The sequence below is a fragment of the Antennarius striatus genome, chromosome 4, assembly GCF_040054535.1.
Source record: "Antennarius striatus isolate MH-2024 chromosome 4, ASM4005453v1, whole genome shotgun sequence".
Taxonomy (NCBI): domain Eukaryota; kingdom Metazoa; phylum Chordata; class Actinopteri; order Lophiiformes; family Antennariidae; genus Antennarius; species Antennarius striatus.
This window is the reverse complement of record NC_090779.1, coordinates 17950522-17965931: the sequence shown is the minus strand read 5'-3', so window position 1 is coordinate 17965931 and position 15410 is coordinate 17950522. Positions and strand designations below refer to the sequence as shown.

The window sequence follows — 15410 nt, the reverse complement described above, 5'->3', positions numbered from 1 at the left end:
ATTTGATTGAAATCCTTGTTATTTCAGTCGATTCAGTTTTAGGGATTTGGTCACCCACAAATGGAGTGTCCTCCAGAGGTTCCAGTGAGAAATAAGTCCCAGTGTAAAGTCATTGCTTTCATGCAGCTTTGGTTATAATTATTTTTAATTTATTTTAATTTCCTCATAGTTCTATTCTAAAAACTTATCCAACTTGAATTTAAATCGACAAAAGATATGATTTTATGTGTCGTCTTTGTATTTAATACGTGTTTTTTAACGAGTTTGTCCAAAAGAAAAGCCATAGAGCGAAAGGGAGGGGCTGTTGCGTGCGGACTTCCGTGTTACTGTTGCTATGGTTACCACGATGTGTCGAAGTCCCGCCCCCCAGGTTTGCCCCGTCAGGGCTCAGTGAACTGAACGCTGCTTCAGGTCGACACGACTGAGTCGACGGATTCCTCCATCCTGGATGACACTTACTGTTCACCGGTACGTGACGCGTTTTTGTTCCAACCCGTTTGCTAACAGGTTTTAGCTGAAATTGACCTGCTCTGTGTTTAACCGCCGGCATTACGACCAACTTTCTTATCGGAAAGTGTTAAAAGTGATGTTGAACGCTACTTCACACGGCAGCGTGACGTCACCGTTGCAGAAAGTTTGAAATCGCAACTGTGACACGTGACCTGAAGAAGGAAGGACGTGGGTGTGTTTGTCCTGCAACACGTGTGTTTGTGTGGAGGTACGTGTTCGGTGGTGAAGTGACCTTTCTTCAGGAAGTGGAGTGAAATTTAACTTGACGTGACCTCCACCAAGGAGGCTTCGTGTTAGTCTGGTTGGTTGATCGGGTGGTTCAACACAAATTCTACTGGATGGATTCCTTCACAACTTCCTGTCCTTATAATAAAGAATACTTTACCTTTAGGTCCGGATTCAGATGAAGGGGCAACTCCAACAATGCACATTCTGTTGCAGAACTACCGTGATCTGAGCACGTTGCATTGATTGATTTAACAGTAGGCTTTGGAGGAGAAATGACACATCATGATCAGGGGTCTGATAAAAACAACAACAACAACAACAGCTTAAAGATTCAGCATGTATTTGTGCCTGGTGATGATTTCAAGAGACGTGTCAAACCAGCTCAGGTGGAGGGAGGTTATGTTTTCATGTGTGTCAACTATCTGTATCCAGCAGATTAAAGTGTGATCGCTGTTACTAATGTATTACCCTTGAATTTTAATTATAGGGTTATGAGTTTGATTTTCAATCTATTTTTTAAAGGTAGCTGTTGGTGGCTGTTGGCTGGCTTATGCCATCATAAAGTTTTGTTTTATTTTGATCTATCTACATAATGCATACTGTTTGGAAATATTTTTTGTATTTTTGTCATGTGCACTAAAAAGCAACTTTATTATATGTTGCTGCAGAAAGTATATCCTTATTTGATCCCTTTTTAGAACTGTGCTGGTCTGCGTTACTTCATAGAAAATCAATTATAATTGTGAGTTTTTCAAGTTGTGCACTTATTATTAGTTTCAGTCAATGCAAAAAATGCCTCTTGTGGTCCTAATTGTTGACCACAAACTGAACAAGTCTCTTTTTGGTCCCATACACAAACTAGCCTTGAATTTTTCTCCTGATCACTGTGCATCTTTACTATTGTTGCTACAGAAGAAAAACTAACACCCACACTTCTTTTGCACCTATTCCTTTTAACTCGTGTTGTTTCACAGTCTTCTGTCATCCTGATCATTAATTTTAAAGAGGGACTGTTTTTCTAATTGTTATGGTTTTTCTCTCATTTGTGCTGCTTTACAATCAAGTTTTATTTTCCTGCCTGATTGATGTTTTCTTTGTTGGTAGTAAATGCGGCTCTAACAGCTGTTACATACCGAAACCTGAAACAGATAAGGCAGCTGAATGCAGAGCAGTGGGCTCCCACATTCAGAAGTTAGACGTCAGGATAAGAGAGTTTCTGTAATTTTTAACAATTACATAAGTGAATTGTCTCAAGCTTTTGGACAGAAACAGTACATCACTCTTTCTTTTAAGTCACTTTAGTTCCTTTTCTTATTTCCTCCTTCATGCTGCAGCCTTGTCTGTTGCTCACTGTGGGTTCACTTTCCTTTTGTCATGCCTGTAATACGTTGCACAATATTTAGGCTCTAACTTCCAAGCACGTCCTGTTCATAACTACCAAAAGATTCATAAGGAATATACCACTTGTTGGTGTGTTGTCTGTAGTCTTTTTACCTGCTTTCATACATGTCAGTCCCACATAGCTGCATTTGCACACACAAAGAACCAAAGTGCCTGTTGCTCATAGTCATCAATCCACTGAGCTAACACAACAGTTTCCAGAAGGCAGTCTTACAAACCAGCACACATGAAAGTGTGGTCTGCACAAAACCCACCAATAGATGAGTAATATCTGTCGATATTTCCAGGAAGATAAGAGCCTTCTTTTCATCTCATAACTTTATACTCAGTTTAGAATTTTCTTGTCAGATGAAGTTAGTTTCAGCGATGGCCATGTGCACCATATAAATGAAAGGAGCAGCAGTTGTTATAAGTGTGTTTTGGGCAGTGGGGATAGTTTAAAATTTCCCTCCAGACATGTTAATACCAACTGTGACTTCTTTTTTTTTTACTGACAAAAAAATTTAATTTTTCTGCTAAAATCTAAAATCACTTCTACACCTTTACTCTCACAGAAAATGACAGTGTTAATGTAAACTTATTTTTCTTCACCTAATTATCTGTTGAACAGAAATTAATCACTATAAAGTTTATGTGCATTGGATGCAAAATGTTTGACATCAAACTCAGATATTTAACCAGAAGTTATAATAAAACTTTTAGGCCCACCACCTAAAATTTCAAGAGGAAAAAATATTAATTAACACTTTAATTTAAGGTTACCAACTTGACTGTTTTTTTTTAACAAAGGTGCAATGTGATGAAATTGGTATTGCTATGCAGACAATTGACTATTCTTTTTTCTTTTTTATGAGTATTTCTATTAATTAAAATCAAACAATTATTTTCATAAATTTAATATACTTTACTGTAACAGATTTAATGCAGTTCATACACTTATGATAACATTTTTAACTCTTTTCACCAGGCAAGGAGCGGTCCTCCCTCCCAGGTATCATCAGTTTATTGAAGAGGTGGTTGCTTAGAGATGACAACCAGTGACACTGTTAAGAGCCACCGATGTAGAACGCCCTGAAATGCAGCTTCTCCAGGATCTCTTTGCACCAAACCTCCATCTGCACATGCGAAGGACACACCAAACTCTCTTGTAGTGACAGACTCTCAAAAGCTATGGCAGCTTTTACTGCCCCTTGTGCCACCACCAACATCACAACCAGCACGCCGTCCAAAACTGCACAGCAAAGGCAAGGGATCGTCGAAGAGGCGTGCAAATGTGAGAATGTGGATGATGTGGGACAGAAAACTATCTTTGAGAAAACACGTGAGTTCTTCCAGATGTGTGACATCAAGAACAAGGGTTTCATCACCCGACATGAAATGCAGGTGAGTTTGCTGATGACCATTACTGAACTTTATGACTAATACAAAGACTTCTGTTGCTTTAAAGTAATGGTTTTAAAAGAAATTTAGTGATTTATGGGCAGGATGAAGCCATAGAAAATACTACAAATGCATCTTTTTAATTTTTGTTGAGTATAAAATACAGGCAGTGTTGTCTCCTGTCATTAATGGTGCAGAACAGGACATGAAAGGATGCGCTCCTCATTCATGGAGGTATAAAAGAGACTGAGACATAAAGAGCCATGTAGGAGCTTTGTCATGCATCTCCTCCACTCATATTATTGTGCAGATTCACTTGCCCTTCAGTTATTCATCCCTGCCATGTCCAATCCTTTGATAAAGCACTTCTGGGCCCTTTTTCAGAGGAGCATAAATACAAAAATGGAAGGTTTGATTTAGACTTACTTAATAGGATGTAAATGAGATGTTCTGCTGAACTGTATTCCAGTTCTATGTCTCTACTAAACAATTAGTCATTATTATATTCCAACATTCAAGGGTTGTAGATCATGTGACAACTTTAAATGAGGAATAAGTTCCTCACATTTATTCTTGCTCATGAGTCACAATGTCGTCGGTGGATCCTGACAGCTTCAGAGAACATCTCACCATCACCATAGACACACGTTTCTATTCTGCTGATTGCTGACATAGGGGCTATGGTTTGCTCCGATAACATTTTACAAGACCGGCTGATGCTGCGTCTTTCCCTGTCAGTCCACAGGACTTTAAGGGTTGCCTCAGTCAACATTTACAGCAGTGTAAACATATAAAAACCAAGCTGGTTATAGAGGTGTGGCTGCATTGGTCTTTCTTTTGAATGGTCTGGAAGCCACTGTCATTCTCAGAAGGTTATTTGGGAGGTTATCGTTCTGTCATGTGCCTTTCCTTTCTCAGTCGTCATAAAAGGCTCTGATAAAAGCTTCTTAATAACTTTGAGGGAGGCAGGGCGTTGCCCAGTTGTCAGCCGTTGAGGCTGCGCTGGAAAGATCCTACGCGTTAATGTCATTTACCGTGTGTGATGTGGGAATCTGATTTATCTGTGAAATTAGAGGTTGATATCCACTGTACAGTTGACTGTCCATATAACAATGAGAGACTAGACTGGAATTATGGTCCCTTATTCTTGGCAGTAGAAGCTAAGCTTTGTGTCTTCTTTAACAGAGGCTAAACGGCAAGCTCCCTCTGAGTGTGGAAGAATTAGAGAACGTATTTGATACCCTCGACTCTGACAGCAACGGATACCTCACCCTTGATGAGTTCTCCTCTGGTTTCAGTACGTTTTCAGTCAGTTTCGTCTTATTCAAAGCCTGTCAGTATCACCAGTAGGTGTAGTTTGATTTTTCAGTTTTTGCCCTTAAGCTCTTGATTTCTGTAGGTGACTTCTTATTTGGCCAGAGGGTCGATATGGAGGAAAGCATGGCTGAGGAAACCCCGTCCAAAAGCCCAGAAGAGGTCATGTACCAAAATCACTGGGAAGAGAACCTGGAAAGATTAGATGAGGATGAAGAGGGGAAACACTTTGGCAGGCTTATGGAGAGTCTAGGAGCCAACTGTGTTTTTGAAGAGTGAGTACTGAATGTGTGTGTGTTTTTGATTACAGTGTGTTGTGACATCACCTTCATATCTTCTCACCCTTGATCGTAAGTGTACATTTAGCGACTTAGCCTGAGACCATAATCAGCTGAGTAAACTAAGCAAGTGTTGGAAGTTTCCAGCTCTGTTACACAAAGTTCCTGCACTGTGTGTCCTACTAAATGCGACTGCCAAAGTCACAATTAAATAGTCTCAACAAGCTTTTCTGAATCATAAATTGAATCTTTATTATATTTTTATATCATACAAGTTTATCATTGGGAACACTAGTTGAGGTTTGTTTAAACATTGCTCTGTTCGACAGATGTCTAATGGCAGGATCTTATGAAATGCAAAACTAGACTCACCTTTAGTAAACAACCCCAGGTCAATGAGAGGAAACAGGACTGAAGAGGATAGCAGATTCACACATCTTCTTGTTTCCCGTCTGTCTGGTTTGTTGACATTGTAGATCAGACTACTTTGTGCATAATTAACTGATTCTAATTTGTTTAACTTTATGAATGTTTGTTAACTCTAACAAGTATTCTAGGAATACATTTGATATTCTCATTTCATTTTATTTTAGTATTTTTACATATGGATTCATAGTTAAACCATGAATATTCCCTCATCGCAGAACGTTAATTGTCTAACACCTGATTAGTGCAAATCCCAATGCTAAAAATCATTGTTCATTTAGTGTATTTATTTAGTTTATCTTGTCAAAACATAATGGACCTTGGAACAAAAAAAAAAAAAATTTTTAACCTGACCTGCTGCCTTTACAGATAGGATTGGAATGTTTTGGAATGTTTTGGGCTGTTGCAAAGCTTTATTTTATACTTTTGTGCTTACACATCATTTCAAAAGTACTTTTGTCTACACCATTGTTCATCCTAACAGTCCTGCTGACGTACGCAGTTTATGGGTACAGTTGCGTCGAGAGGAACCACACCTTCTATCTAATTTTGAGGACTTCCTGGCCAGAGTGACCGCCCAGATTCTAGAAGCAAACCAGGAGAAGAGGGAGATGGAAAGCGCACTGCAAAGGTCTGTGGGTCATTGTTGTGTCATGTACTCTTAAGTGATGTCATTGTCTTGTTGTGTCATTCTTTACATTATCAAATAATACCACAACATTCCCTGTCACATCATGCTATTACACCCCATACCATCACACCATACCATTCTATGCTTCTGAATTTTCTCCGTAAAGGAAAGTAGCTACACATGATAATGAGATCCAGCATCTTTACGAAGAAATGGAGCAGCAAATTAAGAATGAAAAAGACAAGATTGAGATGCAGGTAAAATCTAGATGTGATATCAATTAAAATGTTCTCTTTGGCCACGGTTTTAATGATTGTTCTTGCATCTGTTTCTTTAATTCTTGAACTGAAGGACTATGAGCGCTTTCTTTCTCGCAGTCAAGACATGATGCTACAGCTGTCCAGTAAAGAGAAAGAGCTGGAACTACTCTTTCAAAAACAGAGAGGGGTGCGTGAGAGCAAGCAAACAATTTTCTTTCAAAGTTCACTGAGGTGCCAGTAGTACAAGAGCAAGATCGTGCGCCTACACACACACACACACACAAGCACACATTGTCAGAGCAGCAACATGCTACATACATAAAATAATTCCCGCACAATAAAAGTAATATAAAGTAAAAGTCATAGATGTGTGTTTGTGTGTCTGTTTATGGATGGATGAATGGATGGATGGATGGATGGATGGATGGATGGATGGATGGATGGATGGAGGAAGGGAAGGATCGATATGTCACTGACTAAAGATATCCCGTCTTTATTTCATTTTAATCACTGGCTTCTTTCCAGTTGGAGAATCAATACAAGGAGCTCCACAGTGAACAGTATGAGACCAAGGTGGAGAATGTGAAGCTGAAGCAGACCAATGATGAATTATTAAGGGAGCTGGAGCACACCAGCGAGGAACTGCTGTTAGCTCAGGAGCAGTTAAGTGTGCTCCAGGAACAATCCACACGGCTCCACGAGGAGAAGGAGATGTGAGTTCTTTATTCACATTAACTCGCCAGCTCCATCTCTGATTGTTTGGCCTCTCCTTTGTCTTTCTTGGTGATTGGACTTTTTAATAAGAGCAGCAGTTACATGATCCATAGTCCATAAACAAATGATACGCTCAATGAGTAAGCACTGACATGGTTATAACTGGATCAGTTGGCCTCTCAAATTTGGATATCTCTCATCAAGCTGTAAAGGTCATTTACATAGTTTGCTAACCTGCTTTACCGTCTTTATCTTCTTCCTCAAGCTAATTTCAGGGATATGTCTCATATATGCTCTGCACGTACTACTGTAGTTATTCTGAGGAAAAAAACCACACTGTGTTCCCATTTCAGCAATACAATGCACCACATGATAGCGATGCTATAAAAGAGAGAGAGAGACAAGACAGACAGGAAAACTCATTGTGTCTTTATTATTTACTGTATGCTCGTACTTGTGTAACCAGTCCATTTTCTGCTGCAATAATAATTCCTAATGAAATCTAACCACAGTACACTCTGTGTCTGTTGGTTCACAGGACATTTGCAACATTCAAAGTATTGTTGTTTTTTTTTAATACAGCGAAATTTACAGAGTGAGTGAAGGACTGCATCGAGAGCGAGCAAGTCTCCTGAAACAACTGGACCTTTTACGGTATGGACCCTCAGGTACAGCGGTGCTGTCCCCAGTTTCAGAAAGGAGTAACAACAATACCAAAATGTGACATGGGCATTTAACAGGGATGCACAATACCAGAAAAATTAACACCCGAAATGAGATGCCAGCTCAATGTGGGGGATTTGTTATTATTAGGCTTCTGATGAATTTAAACTTAGTGCAGAGTTCACGCTTGCTACCTTGTCAAGCAGACAACTGAATCATCAGTCAGTACTCTTTGTGAAGCGCTTGTTTCTTAGGTGTTGTCATTAAAACCTCATTTCTTGTAGGGAAATGAACAAACATTTACGTGATGAGAAGGACATGAGTTATCAGGTATGTCTTCTTTTTGAAGATGAGCAGAACAGTGATTACCAGTGTTGATATGAAACCTGGTTCTCATGCTGCAACTCAAGTAAAAAACATGTTTTATTTTTACAGACACCAAGAAAAACACTAGATCTGAAACAGAGGTCTTCATTCAGTGATACAAAAAACATAAGCTCAAGTGTCTTCAAACGGTAAACTACCACCTACTGATGAAATTAGTCATTAGTCTATGTCAAGACTCTGTTATCATTATTTATGTTGAATTTGTGTCTTTCAGCAGTGAGGATGAGGAGGAGCTGACCATCTGCTCTGTGAGGCAGAGCCAAGTCAATGGGTCACCAACGACAACAGGACATCTTCCAAGACTCATCTCAATTGAGGAGGACCACCTCCCCGACTTACTCCAGAATGACTGTGAAACCCAAAGCCCGCTTCAGGAGTGCAGTGAGGAAGAGGAAGCCTCTGACTATGAAGAAAATATAGATTTGGTGATGAGCAGTGTTAGCCCGTGTTCATCCTCTGCCCTGCATCAGGTGTCAACTGGACATGTTGAGGAAAGTGAAACTCCTACATCCCCAAGGGGTCAACCAGTTGGCAAGGAGACCAGCATTAATGTAAGCATATGGACACTGAGTTACCAACTGTATGTAAACCATGTTTGACATGGACTAAAGATCCCAACCACACTTACTAGTCCATATGTAAAGATTTAAGTTCAAAGAACTGATCGTTATTACCCGATGAAAATTGAAACAGTACAAATTTCATTTCATTCTTTAAAAATTCCAGAATGTACAGATATACAAACATGATATGCGGTTTAACTCACACCGGATATCATCCACATACATTAAATCTGTGTGTCCAATGGAATCTTCAAATTTCCGTGTCACATTTGTAAATGCTTGAAATGTAATTGGTTGGTGAAATCCACATATACAAACTTTCAAACTGTAGATTTACTTTTAAACTTGAGTACAGAAAATGCACACGGTACCAATGAATATCAGAACAGCCTGATGCCGTTTCACCTTGGACTCACATCGTTCTGCTCAGTGAGGCTCAACAACCGTTCGACCATAGGCGTCATAAGAAAAACACATGAGGAAGGAGAATTTACAGGAATGCAGCAGTGAGTGTTTGCATGGTTTTCTTTCAGGAGGAAGGCGGTCTCTCACCTCCTGACCGCCTCTTTAAGATTGTCATGGTGGGAAACTCAAGCGTTGGGAAGACCTCACTCCTCCGAAGATTTTGCGATGACTGCTTTTACCCTGGCGCGTGTGCCACTGTTGGTGAGTACTGCAGCTTATACTCATCAGCACATGTTTGCAAATGTAAGATAACAACACTAAGCCCTGTCCGTAGCTTGAGGCTCGACATGTGTTTACTTAGCAATATGCAAAATTATCAATGGTGATAATTGCTGTGCATACACTTTAGGAAATCCTGTCCTGTCACGGGAAATGTATTAGTGGATTTACACTGTGGAAATATCAGTGTGAGAAATGTATTCAGGTGTTTTGAGCAATGACACGTAGTTGAGAGCCAGCAAGATCCTTCATCTAAGTTTGTAAAAGTGAATAAGAATCTCAGAAACGTCTTCTTTTTTTTTTTTTTTTTTTACATTTTGAGATTCCTGTTTTGTATGATGGGTTGTATTATAAGATGTGTTGACATCTATTGTTTTCTTTTTGACAGGTATAGATTACAGTGTAAAGACCATCAGTGTTGATGGCAGTCATGTGGCACTGCAGATGTGGGACACAGCAGGTCAGGAGAGGTGAGGAATCAGCACACGGTGATAAAACACTGTTACCAGACTGCACGTAAAGGTAGCTTTTTAAAAAATGTTTTTTACAGCTCTTCATTCTTCTCCTTTTGGCTTTTCCCTTCAGGAGTTGCCACAGTGTATCAGTTGCCTCCATATAACCCTGTCTTCTGTATCCTCTTCTCTCACACCAACTACCTTCATGTCCTCTTTCACTACATCCATAAACCTCCTCTTTGGTCTTCTTCTAGACCTCCTGCCTGGCAGTTCAAAACTCAGCATCCTTCTACCAATATATTCACTATCTCTCCTCTGGACATGTCCAAACCATCTCAGTCTGGCCTCTCTGACTTTATCTCCAAAACCTCTAAAATGTGCTTTCCATCTGATATACTCATTCACAGCTCTTCATTAACAGATATTTTTCAAACAAACATCAAATAAGATTGTAGTCTTGTGTAACATCCTAACTTTTTCACATTGGTTTCTTCATTACAAAACAGAATGGCAGTAAAATTGAACACTTTGAACTAAAGCAAGTCCTCAATTGAAAAGGTTTTTATTGTCTCTTAGAGTTTTCTCACACCAAACCAAACCCAAGGAGGCTTGATCGGCTATTGTTTTTTTTTTAAGCTGCAGTAAAAATCCAAATCCCTCCTCTTCTCCCTGCAGATATCGAAGCATCACCAAACAGTTCTTTCGTAAGGCTGATGGCGTGGTTGTGATGTATGACATCACATCCGAGCAGAGCTTCACAGCCGTCAGACAGTGGCTGACTAGTGTGAAGGTACGATAGCGGCAACTTGCTGCGCTGCACGCATTTTGCAAAAAGTATTTCTGTCCTGATGTCATTCTTACAGTGGCGTCTTTGTAAAGATGTGGAATATGTAGTCATAAATACTTCTCTACATTGCTGGTTGTGTTCTCGATGGAGAATAAGTGGCAGCAGACAAGCTGAGGACCTAGTCCTTGAACAACAAGTCTTGAGTTTCTTTGAACCTCTAATCTTTTATTTTCCTCTTTTTAACAGGAGAGTGCAGGCGACGACATCCCTATCATGCTCCTGGGAAACAAAACAGACAAGGAAATTGACAGACAAGTTCAGAGAAGAATGGGAGAAAGTCTCGCCAAAGTGTGTTTTTTTTATTATGTGTGTCGGCTAAAATCAAGGTTCTCAGCAAATAAATCACTGTCAGTTTTCTGACTAATTTCATATCAAGGACAAAACTTTGCATATTGAATGAATCCTATAAAACCTGTTATACTTCTAATCTCAGATGTAAATTGTAGTTTCTACCTGATTTGAGATACTAACGAGATTTCTTTTTCACTTTATGTGCTTTTGCAGACTGATTATTGCTTCTACAATTGAAATAAAAAAGCAAAATGTAGAAACAACTTTGTACGATGGCTTTCTTTATGAGGGAATAATATCCTTGTCATCATCTACCTCTTCTCTAGGATTGCCAGATGACGTTCTATGAATGCAGTGCATTCTCTGGGCACAGCGTTGTTGAATCCATGATTCATTTAGCCAGGTGAGCAAATTTTTTTTTCTCTGTTTCTGACAAAGAACATAAAAACTCTGTAATGAGAATGTTTATATAGTAACAACCTGTTTCTATGTAGATTTAATATTGGCAATAACAAGGACAGTCACAGTCATTTTTTGTTTGTTCTTTTTTTTTATTGGATTATCCAAGAACATTCTCTTAGCTTCCATTGTCTCAACATTATTTTATGTTGTAAAGTAACAACTGTGCCTTATTTGATGTTTTGTTCCAAGCACAATATCACCGCTGTCTGTCACTCAGCCGTCATGGACACGTCTCTGTCCAACACCCATACTGCGAAGTTTCATGTTCAATATCCTTACAGTGGGGGGCTTACTTTAAAGACTGGTTAATTTGTATATTTCCTTTAGAATTTTGAAAGAGCAAGAGGACAGAGAGAAGGAGAAGACGGTCCAGCTGGCGGACAGCCCCCTCAATAAGAAGAAGTCTTGCTGCTAACAGCATGAAAACTGCAGCACTACCCTTTATTGACGTACACAAAGTGATAATGGAGCCAAACGTGCCACAGACACAACCAATTATTTTGAATGAGAGCATTTCTCATATCTCACTGTGGCGCTATGGTTCATGTTGTGCTGCTGTAAACAGTCGGCTGTGTGTTTAACACAGCTATTAATGTAAAAACAACGATGATAAAGATGATGGTAAAAAATCCAAAGGTTCCCTTTGCTGGTTGTAAATAAATGTAACTGAACAAATCTAAAGCGATTCTGACTCAAATTGTGATTTTTGCTAGTGAAATGTTTAATTTTTCAAGTTTAAGCAGAGCTCTCAAATATTTCTTCACATTTGAGGCTTCTGATGCATCAATATATTCATTCAGTAGTTGTGTGTGTGTGTGTGTGTGTGTGTGTGTGTGTGTGTGTGTGTGTGTGTGTGTGTGTGTGTGTGTGTTTGATTCTTTTTCTGTGTGCATACATGACAATGGACACAGTAACGAACAAATACAGCCCATTGAATGATCAAACAGCCTTGCAGTAAATATAGCTTTCCAGTTGGTGCTGAGATAAATTGTGCTGTTGTGAACAACTGCTTGGAAAACAGCACAAACAGCTCAGTACAGATGTACTGTGTTTGTGTTGAACAGAACATTATAAGTTAAAAATATAGAATTTGTTCCAGGGTTGTCATGTTTAATATTTATTTCCCAGGTGTTTGGGTTATTTATCCTCTGTTATTATTACTTATTATTTCTGTCATATTAGAGGCATTTGTTTGGTTACATTAAGTTTTTTCTTAAGCTGTGTTTTCTATTTCAGTAAAAAATATAATGCAGATCTTAATCTTTTTCTTAACATTTAAGTTAATGCAGATGATGTGTATTTTATGTCTGTAAACTCTGTACCAAATGAAAATATTTGAGGTATTTAATTTGTATATTACAGAACAATTAAAAGTTGAGGTTTTAGAAGTATTTTACTATATCATATTGCACTACAGTCAGTGAGTCACTACTGCTAGTGTCTTGCACATCATGTTTTTCTACAGTAAAATTCACAAAACAAATGATTATTGATATTAAAATTACTTGTAAAGAACGTGATTCTCTTTCATAAAACTGCATAAAATTCATATGATAAATGTTTGCACAAATAAGAAAGAAGAAAGACAGAAATTCACTTCAATCATTCCCATGGGGAAATTATCTTTACACTCTGACTATACTGTATATGTCAAACCTGAGTAGAAGTACAAATGTAGCCTATGGAAAAGAATAGTCTTTATCTTTGAGACCAGGATGTGTTTGTTTACAGCATCAGACCAACTGCTTTACTGTTTGCCAGAATGACCTCAACAATCTGTGATCCAACGCTGGGATATCACTTGAAAATTATTTTTCACAATTTTGCTTTCTAAGAGTTTACTTTCAAAGCTCATGATGGACAGAGCTGGTATTCTCCCCTGCAAGAGTTGGTTTTCAGAAATTGCATCATAATGTGAGCACACAAACAAATGCATATATATAATAGGCTTCACAGATAGTGAAGTGGTGACGAGAAGCTGGCTGGTATAATGATGTCTGTCACACATTTAATTGCACGACTTAAGAGGTTATGTTTTCATCTGTGTCAGTTTGTGAGCAAGATTTCATGAAAACTACTAAATGGATTCAGATTAGTGTTGGAGGGAGGATGGGTTTGATGGTCAGAATTGAGCCTGAATTTATTTTTTAATTTCTATCATTGTCCAGCATCTTGAACAAGATACTCAATGCCAACTTGCTCCCTGTGCACCATAAGGGCTGCCTGCTGCTCTTCCAGCAGGGTTCTAATATAGAAAACAAAATTTACAGAGGGAACTGCAAAGTGCAAGAAAACTCACAACAAAAGTACCTCATCATCAATGTTCTCTGAAAAAGAAAGCACAGATTCTTTTAGACAGTGCCACTGGGGTGTTGACCATAAATGACAAGTTCATTGGGAATATCTTCACTAACATAATTTGATCCAGATTGTCACTTTCCTGCAGATGATGAAGAAAAGAAAGGATGAAACACGAGAAAAGACAGTGAACGTGTTAAGAAAGGTGAACGTGTTTCATCACAGTTTTTGCATCGCATTGCATTCCAAATTACTTTTGTTACAAACAGTACAAACTGTACTGTTAATGCTACGACGTGATGGTAGCAGTAGCGCTACAGTCAATCCCATTTCCACCACTACTTCACTGACATCAGTACTGGAAACATCCCACAGCTCCAAAATGTGTGTATGCATAAGTTCACATTATAAAAAAAATGAGCATTACTGATCTCAGTTGTAGTCATTAAATCCCAATTCATGCTAAGACTGGTGTGAAGACATTTCAGACCCCTACATGAATCTTCTTCTTTTCCTTTCGGCTTTTCCCTTCAGGGGTCGCCACAGCGAATCAATTTCCTCCATCTAGCCCTGTCCTTTGAATCCTCTTCTCTCACACCAACTACCTTCATGTCTTCCCTCATTACATCCATAAACCTTCTCTTTGGTCTTCCTCTAGGCCTCCTGCCTGGCAGTTCAAAACTCAGCATCCTTCTACCAATATATTCACTATCTCTCCTCTGGACATGTCCAAACCATCTCAGTCTGGCCTCTCTGACTTTATCTCCAAGACCTCTAACATGTGCTGTCCCTCTGATGTACTCATTCCTGATCCTATCCTTCCTGGTCACACCCAGAGAGAACCTCAGCATCTTCATCTCTGCTACCTCCAGCTCTGTCTCCTGTCTTTTCTTCAGTGACACTGTCTCTAGACCAAACAACATCGCTGGTCTCACCACAGTTTTGTACACCTTTCCCTTCATTTTAGCTGAAACTCTTCTATCACACATCACACCTGACACTTTTCTCCACCCGTTCCATCCTGCCTGGACACGCTTCTTCACCTCTTTTCCACACTCTCCATTGCTCTGGACTGTTGAGCCTAAGTACTTAAAATCCTCCACCTTCTTGATCTCTGCTCCCTGTAACCTCACTCTTCCACTTGGGTCCCTCTCATTCACACACATGTACTCTGTCTTACTGCGGCTAACCTTCATTCCTCTCCTTTCCAGGACAAACCTCCACCTCTCTAGCTTCTCCTCCACCTGTTCCCTGCTCTCACTACAGATCACAATGTCATCTGCAAACATCATAGTCCATGGAGATTCCTGTCTAACCTCGTCTGTCAGCCTGTCCATCACCATAGCGAACAAGAAGGGGCTCAGAGCTGATCCCTGATGCAGTCCCACCTCCACCTTGAACTCCTCTGTCACACCTACAGCACACCTCACCACTGTCTTACAGTCTTTATACATGTCCTGCACCGTTCTAACATACTTCTCTGCCACTCCAGACTTCCTCATACAATACCAAAGTTCCTCTCTGGGCACCCTGTCATAAGCTTTCTCCAGATCTACAAAAACACAATGCAGCTCCCTCTGGCCTTCTCTGTACTTCTCTCTCAACATCCTCAAAGCAA

The 15410-nt window shown here is 39.4% G+C and overlaps 1 protein-coding gene across 4 annotated transcripts; it reads left to right on the top strand.

Annotated features, from left to right (window-relative positions):
• The first annotated feature begins 374 nt into the window (after nt 1-374).
• cracr2aa (calcium release activated channel regulator 2Aa) lies at nt 375-12947 on the top strand. 4 transcript variants are annotated; one of them, XM_068314209.1, is made up of 18 exons: nt 375-468; nt 3107-3522; nt 4705-4816; nt 4919-5108; nt 6022-6168; nt 6335-6425; nt 6520-6615; nt 6954-7141; nt 7725-7796; nt 8090-8135; nt 8241-8320; nt 8410-8743; nt 9289-9421; nt 9828-9909; nt 10570-10684; nt 10928-11029; nt 11359-11435; nt 11822-12947. In XM_068314209.1, exons 2-18 carry the CDS (start codon nt 3310-3312, stop codon nt 11907-11909), a joined length of 2166 nt encoding a protein of 721 aa, XP_068170310.1. In that variant the 5' UTR covers nt 375-468; nt 3107-3309; the 3' UTR covers nt 11910-12947. The 4 variants fall into 4 exon arrangements, 3 of the variants coding, with proteins under 3 accessions (XP_068170310.1, XP_068170309.1, XP_068170311.1); XM_068314208.1 differs by having other exon boundaries at nt 8407-8743; nt 11822-12946; XM_068314210.1 differs by lacking the exon at nt 375-468 and having other exon boundaries at nt 3382-3522; nt 4903-5108; nt 8407-8743.
• The last annotated feature ends 2463 nt before the right edge of the window (nt 12948-15410 follow it).